General features: G+C 44.0%; 1 protein-coding gene across 9 annotated transcripts; it reads right to left on the bottom strand.

Moving 5' to 3' along the window:
* Window positions 1-404: 404 nt before the first annotated feature.
* srfb (serum response factor b) lies at window positions 405-21,938 on the bottom strand. 9 transcript variants are annotated; one of them, XM_062400531.1, is made up of 8 exons: window positions 21,091-21,938; window positions 17,312-17,578; window positions 6,394-6,649; window positions 3,940-4,104; window positions 3,549-3,644; window positions 2,631-2,828; window positions 2,425-2,526; window positions 405-1,200 (listed from the first exon to the last, which is right to left on the bottom strand). In XM_062400531.1, exons 1-8 carry the CDS (start codon window positions 21,733-21,735, stop codon window positions 1,163-1,165), a joined length of 1,767 nt encoding a protein of 588 aa, XP_062256515.1. In that variant the 5' UTR covers window positions 21,736-21,938; the 3' UTR covers window positions 405-1,162. The 9 variants fall into 9 exon arrangements, with proteins under 9 accessions (XP_062256515.1, XP_062256510.1, XP_062256512.1 ...); XM_062400526.1 differs by having other exon boundaries at window positions 2,450-2,526; XM_062400528.1 differs by having other exon boundaries at window positions 2,450-2,526; window positions 3,549-3,638.
* Window positions 21,939-23,914: the final 1,976 nt, after the last annotated feature.

Here is a 23,914-nt window from a genome sequence, read left to right as displayed (position 1 = left end):
ATTGCCACACAACTTGGAGGAGGCTGCAGTGTGTGTGAGGGAAGAATCGATACAATGTTGGTGCAGATCTGGATGGTATCAATGATTCTTTTATCACCTTCTTCAACATTGTGAAAAAAAGCGTTTGACATTTCAGTTTCCCCAGAGAATGATGAATGGATCTGAGTGAAAAACAATGGGGCACATTAAGGGGACTGATTTCTATCAGTGTGTGAAATTTTGCAGCTTGAAAGAATTTGAGGCGACTGTTGGGTCCGAGCGGAGGTGAACACTCTACTGACATCCTAGATAATGTCACGTTTTACATTTTGTGACCCAGGTATTTGATGATATTGTGAGAATCAACAAAAGTAAAACAAACATCCAGCGACCTTTCTCCATCTCGTAGTGAAAACTCCCAACAGCAAGATATAAAGGTATATTAAAGTAATTTACATATACATGTAAATAATTCATTTTCATTATGCAAACAATTTTCATGTACATACAAAAACCACTACGTAAAAAACAACTACATGCTGTTGCACAAACTAAACCAGGCTAAAAATACAAGTCATCAATAAAAAAAAAATATGTACATTTCAAAAAATGTTTTTTTCACTGTTTTTTTCTTCTGTCAACAAGCATCTCCCCGCCCCATTTACAAACTGATATGCACGTGCACACAGACACACACACTTGTGCACAAATTGCTCACACTGGAACATTCAGACAAACAAATGTCTCTTTGGCTGGTGTGAAGCTGTGGCACCTCGCTGTGTGTGTACACATAATTACACTCTCAAAAACCACACGCACACACAAAAAAAATAAAGAAGACACCATCTAACGGCATAAAAACAGGTTCCGATGATGGGTGTAGTGATACTTTTCCTATGCATCTGCGAATATATATATATATTTATATACCAAAACATACTGAATACTGTATAAGGGTCAGCCACACATATGCCCTTGATTGATTGATTGTGTGTGTTTGTGTGTATGTGTATAATATATACTTAAAAAGTCACATTCAGAAGTGTGATGGGAAACTCTGTAGGAAGGCATCAATAAATAGAGATGTCTGTCTGTGTTGCTGTGTTAAACAGCTCCAGCCGTCTGTCAGTCGCTCTTCGAGTTCTGTGCCGCGTCCAGGTTCACCACCTGCAGCTCTGTCAGGTTACTGCTGCTGCCGCTCGACTGCTGACCAATCACCATCTGGAACACAACACGCCTTGCGTCAGTAGAGAGCACAGGGCCAATCGAAAGCAGCCAATCACAAGTCATCACAGCACCCAGCACAGATGGACGTTCCTGCTACCCTGCATGCTTTTCATTATGGAGCGATGTGACATTGTAATAGGTTCTGATCATTTATGTAATAAGTAAGAGCTTAAGCTAGGAAACAACGTATTAAGAATTACAGGACGGGCCTGTTTTTATAATCTAGAGCTCTATAGAGCTCAACAGCGTTGGTTCTGGAAGTAGAAATCCTATTTATTTTCTGAATAGAGATTTTGATCAACAGCTGCCATAGCTGAACCATCCAAGGCGATGTCAAGGAGAAATACGACACTACCCACAATCCTCAGGTGTAATAGCGAAAGATATGAGTTTAGGAGCTTGCTGTTGCCATGGAAATATTGACCACAATTGCAAATTACTATTGATGGTTCAGCAGAGCAACTACACTCAGTCAATACACTGTTTAAGATGCTACACATACAAACAAGACACAAACTACTATACATTTCAACACTATAATAATAATAATAATAATAAGATACAATTCAAGAGGAAGTGCTGGAATTCACTGAGAAGGGATCATTTGCAATGGTTTATGGGATGTGTAGTTCCTTTACTCTTACAATAATTATGTTCACTGTCTTGTACATTTGCTATTTTTACCTTTTCAACAGAGGATTTGTGATTTGTGGTCATGACCAACGAGTCGCTGGGTTAAAAACTCTTTATAAAGGACTATTTGAAAAGGCATTGAGAAAATGAATGAGATGTACTTTCAGACCCAGAGCTGTTCAGAAAGTGGAAAGTTACTGTTACACTCTGTAAGATCTTATCCAGTGTGTTTTTATTACCTATAGTTCTAAAGGGAGAGTTCTAGAACTCGATCCAGCAACATATTTCAACCAACGTACATAAATTAATTCCTCACATTTTCCTTTGTAGGATGAGATTTTACAAACTTAATAAAACATTTCACTCTTCATCTCCATGCACTGTAACCGTGGTGTTTGGTTTAGTCTACTGCACGTGTCTTTGGCTGCCGGTCACAGGTAAAACCAACATGACAGCTGATCACCCACATTCATACAAAGAGGCAGCAGGTAACAAGCCTGTGGCCTCTGTGTGCCAGTGCTCGGTTAGGATGCATTAGTGCGATCACGTGGCATGCTGGTTGCATAGGGAATATGAGAGTTTCACTTGTAAAATGCAGATCTTGCCGTACTGGGTGAAGCTGCACCGCAGAGACAGGGATCTGTACTGTGCCGGGAGGTGCCGTGAGGAACACCTGAGGGACACCACCTGGAAGAAAAACACTTTTGCAATCAGTGGTCTTATTTTCTCTGAACCAATATTTATCCAAAGCTGTCACCCAGTAACAAGAGTGTGCTCAAACAGTGTCTCACCTCCATCTTGACCCTGTGCGTGGGACACCTGCATGGCTGAGGTGCCCTGGGAGAAGGCGTTGAGCACGGCCAGCCCCCCGTCGGTCAGCCCCGGGGTAGAGGCGTACATTACAGTGTGCGGGCTGGGGTACATCATGTGACCCGCCACCGACGTTGGGATTGATGAGGTGACGATGGTTGCTGGGAGACTCACCGTTGCTGAAAGGCAGAAAGGTGGGAGGGAGAGAGAGAGCATGTCACACTGAAGGTTAGAGTCGTGTACATATGTTGGCCAGCAGGTGGCGCTTCATAGCTGTCTCAATTCCACTACTAACTCCTGCCTCTGCTTGTGAAGTGGCTCAAACACACTTCATTAGGGACAAAATTCATGCCAAGGCATAAGATGAATAACAAAACAGTGCAAGGAGACCAAATCTCCTGAAGTCCTCCACCCATGGAGATAAGTATTTATTTGCAATATTTCGGCTAAAATAAAATGTCTGATGGTGGGTTGATGGATGAGTGTAAGTTCATAAATTCTACTGTGTGTCCTCATAAGATCACATGAATTTAGAGAAATTCTCTCCATCATTTGGAGCAGCTATGTACATTGTATTTAAATGGAGATGGTTCTCAAAGTGGGGTCTGGGTGCCCCAAGGGTCCTTAAGGAGGTTTCAGGGGAGTCCCCAGCAAAAGGGAGAATAATTTATTTTGACTATAATTTCATCCTTTAGTAACTCACTGATATAGTGTAAAACTATTTTGGTCGTGAATTCCAGATGGGCTCCATGGTTTCATTTGTGTTTAGGGGTCCTTGGTTTGCAAAAGTTTGTGCACCACTGCTCCAAGGAAACCAAACATTCTCATTAGAGAGAGGTTTCATCCAACGGGCATGAGACGGGACAGCAAAGTGTTTCTCCAGAGGGGATGTGACCTACCGGTGGAGTTTGTGGAGGAGTGGGAGATCTCTTGGTTGTGTTCAGAGCTGTTTTGGTGGACCTGGATAGCCTGAAGCTGCTGGGGAACGCCTGCTCCTAGAGACACACGGAGGAGGGCACACAGTGGCTACTGTAAGTCATCACGCACTCCACAGGGGGAGGAGTGCCCACAGGAGGGGAGTATGGAGTACAGGACTGGGATTGGTATACAGTAGAAGTAAAAGCATTGGCAGTACTGTTAGCTGAGGTACACAACGTCGTGCAAGTGGAATTAGTGATACTAATGGTTATTATTCATAGCAGGCAGAGTTGGCGTTAGCGGTGGCAGCTTGAAATGAGGCTATGATCAGTAAAAGCAGACAGAGTGGTGGCAGCAGGCAGAACAGGTCACCTGTGAGGGAGACAGCAGCAGGGAAGCGGAAGACAGCCTGCTGTCCCTGCTGTGGATGCTGGGCGGAGGCCAGGGTCTGACCATGCTGCCCCTGGAGGGCCAGGGAGTGCTGCTGCAGCTGGCTCAGAGGAATGGTGGGGGTGCCAGGGGGGAGAGGTGTGCCTGCTGGAGGGGGCAGGCACGCACACACACAGACACACAGAGGACAAGACTTAATGTGAAAATACAGCAGTGTTTGAAAATGTTAATTTCAACCTTCAGGTGCTGGAGTAACTAGTTAGTCTAGATCTTTAACAAGATAACAGGACTGCCATTTTTGTGTAGGTTTTCTCCAGATACTCCTGATTCCTCCCACAGTCCAAAGACATGTCATAGGGTTAGGTTAACCGGAGACTCTAAATTGTAGCTCCAGCTCCGCTGCGACGCTTAAAGGATAAGCAGTATAGATAATGGATGGATGGATCTTAATAGGTGAACTGTGGAGTACACTGACATTATATTTCTCACCAAAACATATTGTGCGTCCAATTGAGCTTTCACAAACATGTGGAGTGTATTTTATCTCCTAAAAGCTGATCTTTGAATATATTATAATATATATATTATTATATCATCATGTCGTTTTCGTTGCCTTTGCTGGCACTTGAAACCCGACAGCAGAATGTGAACTGTGAAGCCGTATGTTCACGCAAATGGTTCTGCAGCCTCCTGCATGTGTAGGGTGCCAACAAAACAAGTGGGGCTTATAAACACATTGCTCCACAGCACTACTAGTGGTGAAACCTCAAACTGTAATGGCAAAGTGATTTTGGTTAGTGCAGCTTTAGCCTGAGCTAGCTAAAATGTCAACAATATGGTAATGTTTCACACTGGAAGGTTCCACAAGTAAAACTGATCTATAACAACTGCAAGGCAGTGTTCAGTGTCAAGCTATCTAAGATGTTCATATAAACCTGAATGTTGACACACTGTACGACTGAATTAAGAGGTGATTCATGGATTTAGACTGAAGTTTCACTGTGCACATGTAACTGTCATTTTCTGAAGCCCCCAGCTTACTTTCTTCCATCATGTATCAATTGTCTTTTAGCTTTGCTGTACAGAGGACAGAAATTTCACTTCAGCACATGACTCTGGAGTTAAAGCTTCACGTTTCATCAGATGCTTCAGTGACAGTTGCTGCAGTCGGGCGGACAGGCCCTTTCAAACTGCCAGCTGAGGAGGTTATAGTGTGGGAGGGTGTGTTGTTCCACCTGGCACTGCCGCTATGAGCCAGACAGGTGGCGAGGAGGAGAGAGGGAGTGAGAGGGTGTATAGAGAGGGAGGGTGAGAGGAGAAGGTTGTAAACGGCAGCGAGCGAGCAAGCGAGCGAGGAAGAAGAGGAGAAGGGACAGAGATGCTGCCAGACTGTCCTTCACATGTCAGCTAAAATAACATATAAGTTTGTCCGTGTGTTCAGCTGAGGCAGAGGGTTGACAACCAAACCAAACTGCAGCTGTTCACCACTGAAAACTCTGAGGACCACTGGGCCTGTTCAGCTTCACTGCTGTATTACAGACTCTGGTCGACATCCTAAACTGTAGAGAAAACCACACCAGTCAGCTTTTAAGTCTTTTCATGTCATGGACAGTCTGAATAAATGGTTCTTATACAGACTGGATAATATAAAATTATCGTGAAAGTCAAATATTACTCTTGCCTTTGGAGGAATCGTGACCTCCTGGTTTCCCCAGGTCCCTCCTTGAGACCCTCAGATGTAGACGCAGTGTTTCCCACTAGGTCCATCATAAAGAGGAAGTGTAATGAATAATTTCTGGGGAAAGCCAGTTAAACACTTCAGGGATCCCCAAATCAGAGGCCCCAAACGTCCTCATTGAGTTGGTGGTGTACAGTGTGCGTCGGTGAGGTCCCCCTTAATGAAGGGTCATGTGTAGTTCAGGACCACAATGACACAAAGCTCGGGCTCCACAAAGTGCACCTCAATTATAATTTCAGCACAAGGCACAGATCCTTCATTGAATATTCATGACTAATTATGGACTGTGTTCGTCAGCCCTCATTGCCAGGTCTATTGTGTCCCTCTCACCTAATTATTCCTGTCCCCGAGTGACAATCAAAGCCAGGGCCAGTTGCCAATAGACGTACCTTTCCTGGATACTGGGGGCTTTGTAAAAACCAAGGGCGCTGAGTGTTAGTGACTGCCTATGAAGAACTGTTCTGTGATGTAAACATCGCTGAGAGAGGCACGACCCCCCCTCCCGAGATGGCGCCGGAGGTCATGGAGAAGCCATTCAGATTCTAATCAGAAAATAAGCTAGACGCTAAACGCTGTGACGTTAGCAAAACGCACAGGTCTGCAGGAGTGCCATGACTCTATAATATGAGGTTAAGACCAGAAACGAGAACCGCTACAGAGCTCTAGATGTTCAGGACATGTGTTGCTTCTCTACGTACCAGGCATGAAGGTGAAGCCACCGGGCAGCTGCATGACCCCTGTGGAGCCACCGGCGGCCTTGAGGACGGTGCCGTTGGCGCTGATGTTGCTGCCCGAGACAGGCGCCAAGTAGTTGGTGAGGGGAAACGAAGCTCCGCTGCTCACCTGCATGGTGGTGGAGGTGGTGGGTACTGTGGACTGGGTGCTGCCTGGAAGGCTGGCCACCGTGAACGTCGGCTTCAGTGAATCCTGGGAGGAGAAAAAACAAAAACAAGTCTTCTTAGGAAGACATGGGCAGATCGTTGGATGGTATTTTTAAAGTTTTCAGACAAGATCTCTAGAAAATGTTTGAAACTTAGTATCGAGTTTGTGTCTGTTTCACATAGAACACAGCAGGAGGTTATCAGGGTCAGGTGCGTTCATATCAACAGGAAGATGTCGGGAACCTTCAGTAGAGTTATGGCGCAGCATGCAGGATGTGAGAGATAAATGACACCACGGAGATCACGTGATTTGTTTACAGCATATTGACAACTTTTCACTAAAAGCGCTCTTGACATCTTCTTCGTTTCAGTTCTGCATCTGTTGCGCATTAGAAACATCAAACCCCATGCGTTTGTGATGAATCCTCCAGATAAGCTCCTGCTGTTTTCTAACAGGGCTCATTCAGACACTATCTGGAGTATTTACTAGGGTTGAAGGAGAAACTCCGGAGAATGCAGCAACTCTGGTTAGTTTCAGGCGTTTATCCAGAGTTCAGTGCAAATCTTAAAGTACAGGATTCCTATACAATGGACTTGGTATAGGATTGACTGTAGAAGTTGCTATTAATTCCAAATGTTGCATTAGCACTTGCTCTGAATAAAAGAATCAACATCAGAAACATCAGAGTTTCACATGGGTACACCTGGAACAATACCATAATGGGGCTTTTCCTGTCTGAGCAGCTGACAGCCGGGCAAGCAGGAGGATAGACCTCAGTTCTTGTAGCATTTTCAGGGATCAATGGACGGCCGACAGAGACCAGAGTGTGTCTTAATAGACTTGGAGCAAATGAACATGAACCGGGCAGGGAACTGCGCCGGGACCCGTCTAATTGCATCCATATGTAAAGTTTTTTTTACATTTCAGTATAAGATGGTGAGAATTCCAGCAGTGTAGTGTTTCTTCTGAATCCTGCAACATCTGAACATACTGCAATTAAAATCCAGCCACTGGTTGAACCAACTCGACTGGAGTGATAAAAACAATATCTACCCTTCGTTTTTTATTAATTGGAAACATCAAACATGTTACTGTATAACAGGGTAGAAACTAGGCAGAGAAGATGCTACATGAACGTAAGGAGGGGAGCTGTAGCATCACACAACACACAAATGTGAACATCCATGGAACAGCAGAGCAGGATGTGTTGGTGAGTGGGCTGCATGATAAGAGCAGAGTAGGCGTTAGGCCAGGACTATAAAGCACAGAAGCACACCATCCCTGTTTCTCCGCACTTATGAAAACACTTATCACACGATACTAATGATTTGTAATAGCAAAATGGGAATAAGGCTAGATGTCAAAAGAGTTTGCATTTCTATGTTCAATATCTTTTGAGGGTTTGAATCCAGATGTTTGAATATGAGAACAGAGGTGCCGCTGACAAATCAAGATAATAATAATTTCACAAATCAGCGGTGTGCATTTAGCCTGTAGGAAACAAAGCAAAGAAGAGAGGCCATTCAAATACAAAAGGGAGCTGCATGCAGGGCCAAGAATGATAAATACGCAGCTACTCATTTTAGTGGCTGGATCCTTTAATTTTGCATGTGTACAGTAGAGAGACATCATAAGACACCCCATTTCAGATGCTCCAGCATATGACACAACTGGTAGGGACTGTGCAGTTGTCAGTATCCCATAATGCATTTTTCACTTTTCAACCCCCCACGCGAGTCTCGCCAAAGGACTGTTATTATATGTCCCCCCCCCTCTCCTGCACCCTCTACACGGCACTCAATCAAAATCAAAGTGCCCAAACAATACCAGGTCATACTAATACCAGTCACTTAAACTGGACAAATAAATACAATTAATGACATACGAGGCCACAAGTAAACTGTCCAATTTTTTACCCAGAGCATGTTAACAGTCCCTTTGGGCTAATTATTTAGAAATAATTAATATTTACAACTCCTTTTTATACCTCAGCTAGAGGTTGTCCATTAGACACAGAGATTATTGACTATATCAGTTGTCACAAGTTCAAAGGTCATGGTGACCTCATGAGCCGGATTCTTTTATTTTTAATATAGACTGAACCTACACTGGATGGCAGACGAATACAGCCACAGGTATTCGGAGACATACCACATTTATGAAGTCCACTGTGTGTAAGTTGTACATTATGTAATGAAGGGAAATGTCACAAACTGGTTCTGAAACTGTTGAAACAATGCCCCAGTTTCCCAGCAGTATTCATACTTTGTTGTGTGTTTGAGAGCAGCTTCCAGTGATAGAATTGTACTTGACTGATATTTGAGATTACAGGTTGAAAACTATTTGGGGTTATTATTATTTGGGGAGAAAGTACAAAGTCAGTCTGGACATCAGGTCTGATGAAGGACATATCTTTGGTGGGGATATCCCTCAGAGGGTGCAGCCTCAGTACTGGGACTGAACTGGTTTTATAACGTCAGATCCCTTCATGGTGCAGCAGTGAATAAATTATCCAAGTTCAGTCTCTGAAATCAGCCATGGACTATGAGAAAGGAAGTGACGGTTTATTGCAAATAATTTGCATGGAATTCTAATCATTATGAATAACAAAAGGTAATGTGTGAGCAGAGTAGGCCAACCTCTCCTAGGAAAGCACTATTGGTTTTTATATGTCACTGATTACATGGGTGAGAGGTGGAGGATCCAGCACGGACTCAACTGATAACGACTTCCAACCACTCACTGCCATGAAAACATGTAGATGGAGCTACTGTAAAGATTAGCTACCAGTCTTCAGCACCACTGCAGTTTACCCACATATCAGTATTTTTTAGAGGCTTCTAGTTTTGCTCACTGCAATGCTTAAACTGGTTTTATTTGAAACAGAGGTTTAATAAGTGTTTTAATAAATGATCAGGGGTGTTGAGGCTAACTTAAGAGTTTTCAGGCCTTGATGAGGTGCAGATGGCTGAGCAGGTGGTGTCTTAAAGCAGAAATACACAGAGCTGAGCCGCTAGTTAGCTCGTCTCTAGCACATGTCCAGGGTCCTGACAGTCCAAGGTCCTTCAACTCTTTAGTTAAACAGACTCTGGAAAGTTGCAGGGAGGGAGGAGGGGTGGCGGCACAGACGACTCACTCCCGGTTGTTCTGGCCTTTAACCAGAGAGGAAATCTGAATCTAAATTTGCACAACAACAATCTACGATCCAATTACTATACAACTGTCAGGCCTGTTATTCATTATAGACAGACTGCAGACAGCTAGACCATGACACAGCTGTCAGCACGTTTTCATTATCCCGAGAGACTTTCCAATTTTGTCGTCTCATTGAGGTTCACAAGGCCAACGTGAATTATTCTACTCTATACGGGAAAAAAAATCTTAAAGATGGTAACAGTAGGTGAGGATCGTAGCAGATAAAACTGCAGTATGTAAAAAAAAAAAACATAACGGGGTGTATTGGCAAGAAGCGCTTCTTAGCCCCTATAGCAGCAGAGTGTTTGTGTGTGTGTGATTCTGTGTGGCAATGCACGGTGAGACCTTTGTGAGGTTTGGGACAGGGGGACAGGGGACAGGAAAGGGGTCAGAGTACAAACAGCTGAGAGTACCGACAGCTGGAGGGAAACCTGAGCAGCTCAGAGGGGGAATTAACCCTCTCCGAGCCAGCTGAGGCAGCAAGAGGCCACGTGTAATGACGGCGGCCATCTGACGCTCAGTAGCTCTCGCCACCGGAAAAAGGAGCATGTTGCTTTATCGGAGTTTTAACTAAAACATGGCGAGTTTTCAGCTTCTCCATGTTATACTTCTCCGTCAAGAAATATGTGCCTGCTCTGGCAGGATAATACTCACATCTAACAAGGACACAGATTACTGCATGGGTTAAACACTAGATATTAAACCTGGTTACACCCTAAAAACCTATTGTGAAACTGCTACTGTCTCTGTGACCTCTGTAACAACCCTCAACTGTCCAACTGCTTTGTTTGACCATCACCATGCGTCTCTTGTTCAACTGGCCAGTCTATAAACAGCGCTGAGTTTTAGTTCAGAGTTGAGGCAGTGCATAGTAAACATAGGCCTCAGTGGTGCAATGCATTCCTACAGACAAGAAGTGAGAACAGAGAATCATCTTAGTGACGGAGGCAAAACCTCCCCACCGTCTTTTCCTCCTCGAGTCCTTTCCGCTTCCTGCTCCTTCAGAGACACACATTTTCTCCATACTTAACAATGTTGCAAAATCAAGTATTCGATCTGAAACCATTAGTTACTTACACCAAGGGAGTTACGTTTTCACCCCGGTCCGTTTTTTTGTTGTTTTGTAGGCAACTCTACACAAACACAACGGAGCAGATTACCTTGAGAACTCTTGGAAAGATCTGGTATGGGTCAGGAAAGAGCCAGTTACATTTATTTGGGGATCTGGATCAGGGGCAGGAATTGATCTTGTTTCTCAAACACTTAGCTGATACGTTATATACAGATAATATTTCATGGATCTTTATGAAAATAAATAAATAGACACATTTAAGGAACTGATATCCATGAGTTGGTGTAATTTGGTTCAACTTTATTGAATTTAAAGGGACTGTCGGGCCTTGGTGGAGGTTTGAGCTCTTTGTGTGTCAATTTCATTTACTCTGGATCATGTCTTTAGTGTATCATACAACATATTAGACCTGAAACCGATAGTTTTTTTTAATATCATTATTTTAATCTTTATTTTTAATTTCTTTGTTTGCTTCTGCCAAGGAGGTTATGTTTTCTGATGTTTGTTTGTTGGTTTGTTTGTTTGCAGGATTACACAGAAAGTACTAATTTCCATGAAATATTTCAGAGGGGTGGGGAATGACCCAACAAAGAACCTATTACATTTGGTGCAGATCTGGATCAAGGGGTCTGTGGAGGTATGCACTTTATTGGTTACCATTCTATGTTTTAAAGGAAAAGCCACAAACTTCACACAGTTTGCTCTTATGCGATTACGAGTATTTGGACTTTTCCCTGCATCATTTCAAACTAATAATCTTAGGCATTTCACACCATCTGAGGCTGTTGATAAAAGACTTGTGTCAGCTTAGAAGGAATTGGTGAAATAGGATTGTTGCCTTATAGTTTGACAATTTTATCCAAGATTCTCCTTTCCCACTTGTTTTGAAAATGAACCAGAACACCGTTCCCTTTGCTTTGGAAAAGAAAATTGAAACTACACTTAGTTTGAAGTAGCAGAACATAACAAATTAATTCACAGTTTATAGTTGTGTGAATGGAGGAAAGAGTTTTCTGAAATTGGTGATGAATCCTCCAGTTTAGACACAGGGGCCACTGAGAGCAGTCTCTATAAAGCAGTTTACAAAAGAGGGACAATATTTTACTTCAGAAACAGAGGTCTCGAGCATTTCTACATTCTGTCTCTCCTAACTCCACTGTGAAGATAAATACTAATATAAAAAGGATCAGGAGGTAGAATACAATAAACCCAAACCATGAGAAACACAAGCAATCTTGTTTATAAACTCAAGGTTTCTCTGGTTGTGCAGTTTTACGACATAAGTTGCAAAACAATTCCGTTAGCACTTTTACATGCTTGTTTTTCCAAACAGTTAGTGCGTTCTCAGTGGTTCTAAATGGTAAAAGAATAAATGCCTCAATAAACCTCCTTAAATTCACAGGAAGAAGCCTGTTTTAAGACTTGGTAAATAAGAGGGTAATTAAAAAGAGAAGGACACAAATGATTCCCTATTTATGGGGGGGATTAATGAGTACAAATTGAAGGTGACAACTGTCAGGCTGGTCCAGTGTTTGGTTGGAGAGCCCATTGTGCAGTTTACTGGTGGCTGGCCCTCGTCTAATCTCCCATTTGCTGGCTCCCATCTCCGAGTCTGTCACCCTGCCAGCAACATGGAATTTGCAGCTCCATTTGGGACTGCTAAAAAAGGCAAGGCAGCCCAAGTGGAGGAGGTGCAGCCAATGGCGGATGACCTGTCCAGTTGCTCGCTGTAAAATAAGGAGGTGGAAGGGGGGGTTGGGGGGGTGACATAACGTTTCTCGCCTCCCCCCTCCAATACAGCCAACATGCTGCTTTCCCTCCCCTCGGACACAATCACCACCTCAGGGGCAGCCGTCTGATGAGAGCAAACATCAGAGGAAATTAACATTCCGTCACCTCAGCGATTCTCTCCTGTCATCTACTTCAAGGTGTTTGAACAAACTGTAGAAAAGTGTAAAATGATACACACTTTTTAAAAACACAGTCATAGATGTGGAATAATGAGGCTGTTAAATCGCTCGCGGCACGTCTGCAGAGTGGTAACGCCAGAAAAACAAACATGGCCGCTGCTCATCAGGACAGTGGCCTTGGTCTGCAAGTCTTCTGCTCTGTGTTTATTGCAACATAACAGTGTCAACTGAGCTAATGAGCAGAGCAACAAATAAAACTTCCACCAGGACTAAAACAAGAGCACAGTGAACGCAGCAGGGAGGACGGAGATAGAGGCATGGAGCGAAGGGAGGTAGAGGAGAGAGAGAGTGAAGGCAGGGAGGAGGGGAAAAACGGAGTTGGGTGCTAAGACAGATCCTCTGAGCAAACAAGAGTTGTGGGATTTGCTATCCCCTTCCAAAAACAACCAGAAACACATAAAAACATCTGTATTGGAGGCTTGTCTAGTATTGAGAATCAGCCATTAACAACACCAGGATCTGTCGGAAGGGATGAAGGGACGGCACAAAGAGGACAAATCTACTCTGTTTGCAAAGTGCTCGCTACTTTTCCATCATCATTCCTCATTCACCTCTACATCAGATAGTATATTTCCAACAATGCATTTACAGAGAACAGTCTAGATCATGTTATTAACTTCAGGTCTTTCCTACTTTGTGACCTGAAAAGCAGAAAGTCACACGCACCTGAAACTCAAAGTCTTTTAACACTACCCTGCTCAATTAAAGGAACTCCCCATTGAGTTATCCTAGCTGGTTTCTAGAAAGCAGTCTGTGCTTTTCTGCTTGTGTTGTCAGTACTAGTTTGAGGTCTGGGGACAGTGACTCAAGAGTCTGTTCAAGGCATCTGAACAGTCAACAGATGAGATGATAATAATGTGACACACAGAATTCAAACTTTAACAGACACACATAGCAATCAGCCATGAAGCGTGACTTTGGAGCCGCACGGCCCATTTCTCTTCTCAAAATGTGTTTACAGTAGATAAAGTAGGTAAATAAAACATTTTCAGACACTGAGCCAACAGCAGCCCGGTCGGTGGTGAATTCGTCCAGACAGGTGAAGGGAATAGTTTAAGTTGAACACATCTGTGAAGATTCTCAGTCATCCAGGTCATGGTTTCTTCAGAAGTTACTCAAATGAACAGGCAACTGAACTTGTTTGTGTTTGGACATCGTCCATTTCCAATTTTTTTTCTCTGACAAATTAATCACTGATATTAAACAATGATGATAATAGTCAAGTTCCACCAAATGGCCAATTATTTACCATTTTAAATACAAGGTATATTTTTCACAATATAAAAAGGACAACATTAAGGGGAATACACTGAACTATATGTAGTGAACCCGTCCGTGGTCGTAATGGAAATGTCCCCATGTGACCCAGCCGTCTCTGCTTCAGAGCTCTCACTGGTCGCTTGTTTATCAAAAGTATATTAATATTAAATGTATCGCGTTTCCAGATCACAACTAATACGACACTGCACTTCCCGGGATCCTCAACAATATGTAATCCCAGTGTGAAGCTGGCATGATGAAAAGGTTTTTAAGCCACATACAGACATTTCTGGAATAATTATTTCAATGGCAACGACCTAAGTTTGACTGCACGTCCCAGCCCGAATTTGAATCCGTGAGACACGATGTTAGATTCAGATAATGTTTGAAATTGCTATACATGCCACATTTGATGGTCGCATTTGTAGCAATAGTGATAAGAATTCAGCTGGTGTGGAAAACTTTCCGTTAGTAACACAAAAGCAAACGTTGCTTGTAAAAAGTTATTCTGCTGTTGCCACACGGCTGTATATTAAACCTGTAGCATCAGTTATTCTTATGCTGGAGCACATTAAATCCCTATAATACTACTCAAGTCGAGTGTTTTGGGAGAATGAGCTGTACTCGAAGCATATGACCATATATAGAAAGCTGTGGTGAGTAAACGTAAGCTTGTTGTGGAAGTAGAAAAAAAACGGTGTTCAGCGTTTCTGTCACACTTATACACATGTCAACCTCATTTGACCACAATTAATAAAGACAGTGTAACAGTACACTTGACAGAAAAAATAATCAATATGTCTCCTTTCCTCTTTCCACTTCAAGAACAAAATGTATGCCCATAGAAAAGATTACTGATAAGTGTGTAGGTGTTATATTGTTCCACTTCTTGGGAATACTTTCACAGGATTCATGGCAGCAACATTTAAGCACCAGCATTTCTACTTTCACATGATTTTATGAGCAATGCCTTCTTCATTTCATGTTCTTTTGCTCCTCCATGTCCTCCACTCCCCCCCGCCAGCCATCGCAAACTCTGAACTGTTTAGACTAGCTCGGACTGTATGTGTGACATACTCTCTTGATGAATAGCGTCCAGACGCTGCAGAGGTGCACACGACGATCACGCAACCGATCTACTGCACAGGAGTAGATCGGTTAAAATCAAGGCCGTTCTATCCACCTGCCATGTCCGAATCATAGCAGCACACATCCTGAGATGGACCATGAGGTGACGACTCGTAGTGGAGAGGGCTCACGGAGACTCATGCTGCGGTCCCTCACTTGTGACTGGAGCGAGGGGGGGGGGTTAGAGGTCACGGCATCATTGCCAGTCGCCTCAATACATGTCTTATGAAACTTGACAAAGTATTGCACAAATGTTTCCATTCCAGCCTGCTCGTATCTACATCCATACCTCCCCTTCATATCACTAAATGAGTGGGGGGGCAGGGGGGGGAAATCACAGGACTCCAAAGACAGCTGCAGCTTATAAGGAATGCGCGGGGCCTCAGCCAAGAGAGCAGGCAGGGAAACCATACCATATATGGCAACAGAGACAGAATCTAATTTTTATCAATGAGCAGAGTGGGCATGAGAGGGTTTTAACGTGCAAAGGTTGATCTACTCTCCTCGTCGCTGTATGGTACGTGTTAGTTAGTGCCTTGTAAAAACAGCACGCGGCCAAACAGGCTTGCGAGTGTCCGTCTTCTAAGGGGTGACTTAATCCGTGTAAACAGTGGAGGGAATCTTTGCTTCCCAGCACGTGATCACACAAAGGTGTGGGCAGCGAAGTGTGTCTGCTGATGAATTTATCGCTTCACTTCAAACCCTCAAGGTTTAAGAAACCTTGAAGCAACGCAGAGGCAAACACAGGGACATGATCTGCAGTATCAAAAGGTGAAACAGAGTACACTACGCACAGAACTAAAAGAAGGCAGGAATTCATCTTCTGAAAATATCCAGTCCTAAAGGTAGATCTGTCAAGGCTATATTAAAAAGGTTAACATTTTGGATATTGTATAAAATGTGTGATATTCCCATATTTTCAGTAATATAAGATATGTTTCATTAGCTCAGCGTTTCATCCATGAACAGCACCATCCCCAAATCTAAAGATAAACACCAAAGTCGTCCATAAAGGAGTCTGCGTGTTTTTATCATCCTAACACAACCCAGACCTGCTGTGATTTATCTCTCAGAGCGTTATGAGGCTTTCCTGGATGAGAGGTCACAGAGGTAAAGTGTAGACAGCTCCCTTCAGTAGGCGGAGAATAATACACCACATTTTATCTTCTCCTCCCTTCACTCCCTAGCCTTTTGAAGGATCAGGGAGACTTTTTGATTTAATAAAAAAAAAAAGAAAAAGGACTTGATGCTCAGAACCACACCACCAGCCCAAAACACAGGCCTCACAATATAACGGGCAAAAGTTCAAAAGTGTCAACAACGGGACAAAGATTATTTTCTGTGGCTGCCTGTGGGTTTGATTCCTTTGTTCTCCTCTCATGTGCCCTTTCAGCCTTTCCTGGAGATTTCCCACCATATCCATAAGTGTCTCTCTATGGTGCATTTATCAGCCTTTTATTTTTGGTTTTTATTTGCTCTGCAATTCGCGTTTCCATGAGTGAGCAGACAATGAGTCAGAAATATTTCAAACTACAGCACTGTTGATGTTGAACATAGGGGAAATGGATTGTAGGGTGAGGTAGAGAACTGAGTGATTTCACAACTGCAGCCTCACTGTGATCTCCCTTAACGAGATGGAGAGTCAGCGCTAGTACTGTGCGACATCAGTAACACACGTGCTACAAATGAAAAATGTCTGTGTAAGAAGGTTTGGTGTACTCGCCGGGCTCCATCTGCATAGTGGGAAGAGAGTCCATACATCAAACAGCAAATCCCACATTCCCGCCGACCACCCATCGACCTAGCTTGCTCAGAGAAGTTACAACTTGGCCAATTAACATAAATGAGGGCAAACGGAGCTGTATTTTCATTTTGTAAATCAAACCCCAACACACACACGCACGTTTTCCGTTCTGTTATTGTTCATTTACTCACTCTTAATGTGATATAAAACCAAATAATAGTATTGAACTGTTGATTTTAATATATTAACATTATTTTACTGTTGCTGTGTCCGTGCCAAAAAGGACAAGGTTTATCTGGGAACATTTGTGCATTCTACTTGTGATTGAGATGGAAACAGGGGTTTAATTCTCTTTTAGTTCTCACCTTTGTGTCCCCCATGCTCTCTGACTCCGACACCTGATAAGTGAGGTCCGTCTCCTCGAAGCCCGTGGCACTCATGCGCTGGTCCGTGGACGGGTCAGATCGTGGCGGCGAGTCCGGCGAGTTGAGGCATGTTTGGATCAGGGCTTTGCCTGTTTCACTGGTGATCATCGGCTGGAGCTTGCGAGTGGCAAAAGTGTAAACATGACCCGTTTCACTGGCCACGAGCAGCAGAACCTGGGTTCCTGTCAGGGTGGAGAGCTCATACGCCTGGGAAAGAGAAAGAGGGAAAACATCAGTATCTGACAGAGTGGATGGTTCAATCAAACATCGTAAAAAGAAATCTCAACAGAATGTGAGAAATTTGAAGATGAAACTCTGTGGGGAAATAAAAAATACCCACGCTTCAAATCATTAGGATCTAAAAATACCCCTGTAGTGAAGCCTGACGTATAACACAGATGAGGCTAAAATAATATGAGATAAGGCTCCCAGAATAGAGAGTGTGATATAGCTGTGAGACTGATTGCAGCAGGGGACTGGCTTGCATAGGCAGGGGGACCGGTAGTAGCCCACTCTGGACAGAAGAAGTGAGGAGTCATTTTTAAGGCACAGAGGAAGCCGGCTGTGAAACATGAGGCCACCATCCCACTCTGCATGCTCTATAATGAATGACAAGGCGCCCAGACGCTCACGTTCACACTCCCTGGCGTAAAAGAAACGCACAATGAGACTCAAACGCCATCCAACACACACACACAGACGTCGATGCTGCACTCGGGTTGAACTCATGAGAAAGCTTTTTCATCTAAATGACTCATCAGTTATGTGGAGGATGCATGTGGTGCTTTGAAGGCACAGTGCCATTACCATCATGTTGGTGGACACGGTGCAGCGGCAGCTAGCTGATAGATGCGCCAAACTGGATTCAGATGGAGCGAGGAGGAGGAGACGAATCACATTCAAATTAAAGGTTTTATTGAGCCGATATTAAAATGTGCATTTGCCGTCCATACCACATGACGAGTCAGCTTTAACACTGCCCTCATTATGAGCTGTATCAGTCGAGTCCTCTATATGTGGGAACGTGCCAACTGACGCTGATGACATAATTGCCTTTTGTGTGTGATTATGCGATGACAGAACAGAAGGCCAATGATGGCTAGCTCCTCCTAAAGTGGCTCGGCGCTGCTTATGTCACCTGAGCACTTGAAACTCATTACGCAGAGGTTGTGTGTGTGTGTGTGTGTGTGTGTGTGTGTGTGTGTGTGTGTGTTGAAGGAACATCTGGCACAACAAGCACACTTCACCTCACCTCACACTGGTAATGATAAACTATCCAGCTCCAGCCCCTTCCCTCAACTGGCAGACGGGTGTCTGTCTAACAGCGAGCAGAAGCAAAGATAAAGAAGAAGCAAAAGATGGACACAAACATGGATAAACTAGCCAAGTAAAACTTATTTCTCAGTATATTTCTCTGTTGTTTGTCTGCAGGAGCATCTGCTAAACATTTGTCTAGACAGTTACTAGTTTATTTCTCTTGACAATATCTGTTGGATTTGAACTGAAGCAAGATCACACTGAAAGTGTGCAAAGTCAGCCAATGTGGCCTGCAGGCATTGGAAGTAGTGTTAAAAAATGTGTCTAGAAATTGATTAGCTGATTGACAAAAATTGCCAACAAAACTTTTGATAGTCTTTTGTTTCCAATCGAAAGGCAAATATAACAAAAATCTGATTGTTCCAGCTTCTCAAATGTGCCGTCTGAGTTTCTCGCTGATTTGTGTTAATTCATTATATTTGGGATTTGGACAAAAAAAGCCACGTTTGCCCCTTGTCCGATGGTTAAAGAATCAGCCCATGTCCAGTCTGCACGGCCAACATGCACAAGGGCCTGTTCAATGCTGCTCGTGAGTCAGATATTGGATAAAAAATATATATATAAATTTCCTCACCTCAGCAATGTTTAACACTGCTATAAATAATTATTACTGTTTTAAACATGACTTCTTCAATCAACTAATAGATGACATGTACATTGGAAGCTGTTGGAGTCCAAATTAGAGTCTTCTAATTGTTTGTGTCCTCTGAGCAACTGTTTAGAAATAATTCATTTAAAACAATGTAAAGCTGTGAGTGTTTGACAAACAATGAATTATCACTAAGGATTGGCATTAAACTTTAAACTGCTTGAACAGTCGACATGTCACAGCAGGAAAAACCATGGTATTAATAATTACATAAAAAAAATTGGATGAGCCAGTTTCAGAGCTCTGGTATTGCACTTGTGATACCTGAATGGAATGGAGCCACAGTTTATTCTATAGGTAACACTTGCACATTTCCTGCCATAACAAGTTCTAGTTCTAATGTCTGCTATAAAAAGTGTGAACTGAGCAGAGCGACAGAGAGCAAAAATGCCCTTTTCAGGACAACTGAACCAGCGAAAGAACAACTAATTGAGTAATACTTTATTGTGCAAGTGTTATGTCTTACGAGGAGATGAAGACTTCACTCAACACATCCATCAAAATGAAACCAGGCGCATCCTAGAAACCAGTGCGAGACCACTCTATGATGCATCCTCCCACTCCACCCACCTGTCATTTTCTGTGACGGCTGACATAGTGTGGGCAACATTTACAAAAATGCTCCTTCCCCGCACTGTGTCAAACAATGTTCGTGCTGCCAAGAGCCTACATGAAGACACCCCAGTTTCCACGACAACAGTCCGGGATACATAAAGAGGATAGAGAAATAAATCAGAGCACATGATGCGGGCACCTTGGAAAGCAGCATCAGGACGAGTGAAAACTCTTGCAACTACAATAACACACGGCTTACCAGTGTTTCCCTAAAGTCACAATGAAAAATGGCCGCGTCTACTGCAAAACAACTGCTGTGCCTCTGGTCATCAGGCGACTTCATCTCCAAATAATCAGCTGCAGATGCCTTGATGCCAAATGCCACAGAGCAACCGTTTATCACGGCAGTGAACATGTGGCTGGGTTGTGAATTCCAGAGAAGTAATGATTGGTACTCAATTAAGCTGAGAGCGATGGATGCAAGATCTGGGTGAATCACAACAAAACTAAAAAACCAAGGAAAGTCAGCCACTGCTTCATGATGCGTGTACCACAGTGCATGGACTTCACTTCTGTTTGGGTGCTCTCTGACTGTCCTCTGACTTGCCTCCCTGGCGTTTAGTCAGCTGTTGGCACCTACAGGCCCTGCTGCTGCTGCTGCTGCTCATCACCACATGGCTGCTGCCTGCAACCAAAAGGAAACAGCCGCAGCAAACAGATCCAGGCAGCAGTGTATGAAGATGTAAGGGTATGTGTGCATGAATGGAGTGTGTCCGTTTATTTGGAAATCTGTGTGTGTGTGTGTGTGCGTGTATGTGTCAGGCCATGTGTGTGTGTGTCAGCGTGTGTGTGTGTGTGTGAGTGTGTCAGGCCATGTGTGCGGTAGAGCTGTGGGCTGACCTGGTCACAAATAGAGTTGTCATTTGCTCAAGTCTATAAAAAGCACGTGGCCTGTCATAAAAGCTCTGACTTCCTCACTGCCAGACAGTCAGTGCCCCACTCGTTTGTCTGAAGTATGAAATGAATTGAGATGAGAGGAACTGCAGGTCAGTGGAGCCTCCATTCACAACATGTCAGTAGGAGATGATCACAATAACAGAGCAGGATCACGCAACAGGTGTCAGAGATGCACAGGTAATAGAGGCGTGATCCAGGAGTCAATGAACACCACATGTAACAGTGCAACACTCGGACTCACCTTCTTCATGATCCCAGTCTTCCTCTTGCTGAAAGTCGTGTACCGTCTCAACTTGTTGTCAATAAATTCCATCTTTATCTTGACGCGCCCACGTGTCTTCTTCCCCGGCTTCGCCCCCGCGACCCCACCGGGCACCATGCCGTAACCTCCGGGAGCTACTCCCACCTCCTGTCCCGTCACCGCCGCCTCCATCTCCCCTCTCTCCCGCTTCACCCCTCTCCTGCTGTCCCCGAGTGAACCCACGGGGTCGTCGTCCTCCGCGGAGTCCGAGTCGTTATCCGAGCCGCTGCACAGCGGAGCGCTCTCTCTGTCCGGGTCGAACCGCGCTCCGTGCGGCATCACGACCCCCGCGTTCATCCCCACCATGCTCCCCTGCACGGCGCTCTGCAGGGAGGTCACGCCTGTCCCGTTCCCCGGCCGCATACCTCTCGGACCCCCAGGACCGTTAGCCCCCAGCATCCCGATGGCGTCTCTCTCCCCTTGTCGCCCGGCAGCGCACTCGCCGACCCCCTGTAAAGCTTGCCCTGCTCTCACCAAAACGGGACGGATCCCGCTCCCGACAACCCCCGCGCCGTGCCCTGTGGTTCCCCTGCCCGAAGCTGAGCCGTTCCCGGATAGTGCCGACCCAACCTGGCTCGGTAACATTCTACTCGCGGAGCCGAATCTGTGAACACCAGCCGGAGAGCTGGAGCGCGTCGGGTCGGAAATGACGGACAGAGCGCATACACACGGCTGAGCCGCACAACGTAAACAAACCCGGCAGGTTGATGGTTCGACTCCAGGAAATAACCGAAAACTTTGGGAAGTGATGCTGCCGTTCAGCCCCTGAGCCCCGCTGTGTCTCCTCCTCCTCTGCCGCCACTACTCCCAGAACCTTCTCTAAAAGGAATATGCGAAGCGCGCCATGCATATACATCCGCGACGTCAAGTAGTCCGTGCTATTATCGGACAATTACACACGTGTTGACCTGCTTGGTTTCACGCGGTTACTTTTTCTGATTGAAAACCACATCACGCCTCTCCCCGCGGATCATGTGTGCTTTTACACCTCTTATTTCAAAGCAACATTTACGGCAGCGCAGTGATCTCCGAACACGGGAACTACTTCCCGCCTTATAAAGAGATACAACGTGTCCTTATTTGGTGGTGTCTCTCCTTATTTGGTGAGTCACAGCGTCGCCCATCCATTGGCTGGAGATTATCCGCGGGTCGCTGTGATTGGTCAACGCGGCGCGCTGATTAGAATAAATACCAAAATGGTTGCGCTACCGTCAACGTCACCGCGGACAAGCAGAGGCACCGACATAACAAACATGCAACTTTGTTTTATTCCCCGTAGGTCGCATCCATGTCATTGAAACATGTTCCCCGGAGTTTTAAAGCCGGAATGTCTCACTGTTCTGGACCGGACATGATTCTACTCTCTATCACTACTGGTGGATTGACTGTAGATACTTAGATTCAATGACATGTGGTTATTTAATGTTACAGATTATTCTAACAATACAAATCCACAAGTTTGTTAAATCGGATTTGTATCTTACTCACCTCGTTCCACTGAAAAACCAGAATATACTCACGTCACACTTACCTTCTGATTAATTGCAGAATAAAGTTTATGATTACTTTAACTACTTTTTCAAAGGAGCTTGTATCCAAGTTGTTTTAAACATGTCGGTGGGCCACATACCAAATTAAATCCTGCTTAGTTTTCCAGACATTACAACTTGTCACAGTAGGAAAAAGACTGACATGCTTATACGTGTCTGTTCTTTTCACGGGTCCCAGTATTTATCTTTACCATTACCCAGCATTCTTTTCATTTGGTTCATGTTCTCGTGTTGTACTTCTGTCGGAGTTCTAAATGATGCAGTAAACCCCACCCCACGGGCAATGCAGGCAGGTTCAAACAAATGCCGGGAAATTACGGTATTTGAAAGTGGCTCCAAATCCAAGATTTGTTGGCATGATGCTCAGGGGGGAAAAACATTGTTGAAATGCTCAGACTTTTATGATAAGAGGTCAGTGTACAATCTTCTGAATGGGAGATATCTGAATTGTTGATGGCACTACCTGAGTCACTGTACTGGTTTGGAGGGTATGAAAAGCGGTTTCGCTCGTTGTTTTTTGTCAAAGTCTGAAGTTGAGGCTGTTGACTATATAGTTCACTATAACTCTGCAGCAGACCCCTCAGCTACAACATAAGCGGCCATATCAATGATATTCTCAACAGAATTTGGAAGAGGAGACCCTTTGGATTCAATGATGAGCTGATGGAGAGGCCTGTGGGCACAAAGCCAAATGTCATATGGCACAGCAACACTCACACTGTAAACCTATTTAGCAACTTTAAAAGACTATATCACATTTAACTGGATGTAGACGTGTGTGAAAAGATTGGGAAAGATTTGGGATCAAGTTTAAAAAGACATACAGAATATATACAGCACCCTCTAGTGGTAAAATAGTGAACTGGCTGCATATGTTTCATTACTTCATTCAAGGTCTGTTTATACACAGAATATTTTTTTTAACACCCTCTTGCAGGAGGGTGGTGAACATTCAACCACTTAGAAGAACCAACATTGATGAAAAATGTCCATGATCCTTCTCACAGCTTTCTGGTGGAACATGAAACATGTTTCAGCAGCAAAATACCTGGTTTGTAGTTAGGATGTGAAAAATGGTCCCAGTTTCAAATGTATTATTATATTGGAGCTAAAAAGAAAAACATGTTCAGAGCAGTTTATACCAAACATGCTTGTATTTTTTTCTAGCAAAGTGGATTTTCATACCAAACAAAAAAAAATGCAGGAGCTACAAC

The sequence above is a fragment of the Platichthys flesus genome, chromosome 12, assembly GCF_949316205.1.
Source record: "Platichthys flesus chromosome 12, fPlaFle2.1, whole genome shotgun sequence".
In the NCBI taxonomy this organism is placed as follows: Eukaryota; Metazoa; Chordata; class Actinopteri; order Pleuronectiformes; family Pleuronectidae; genus Platichthys; species Platichthys flesus.
The sequence above is the reverse complement of the archived record's forward strand: the minus strand, read 5'-3'. Positions and strand labels throughout refer to the sequence as shown.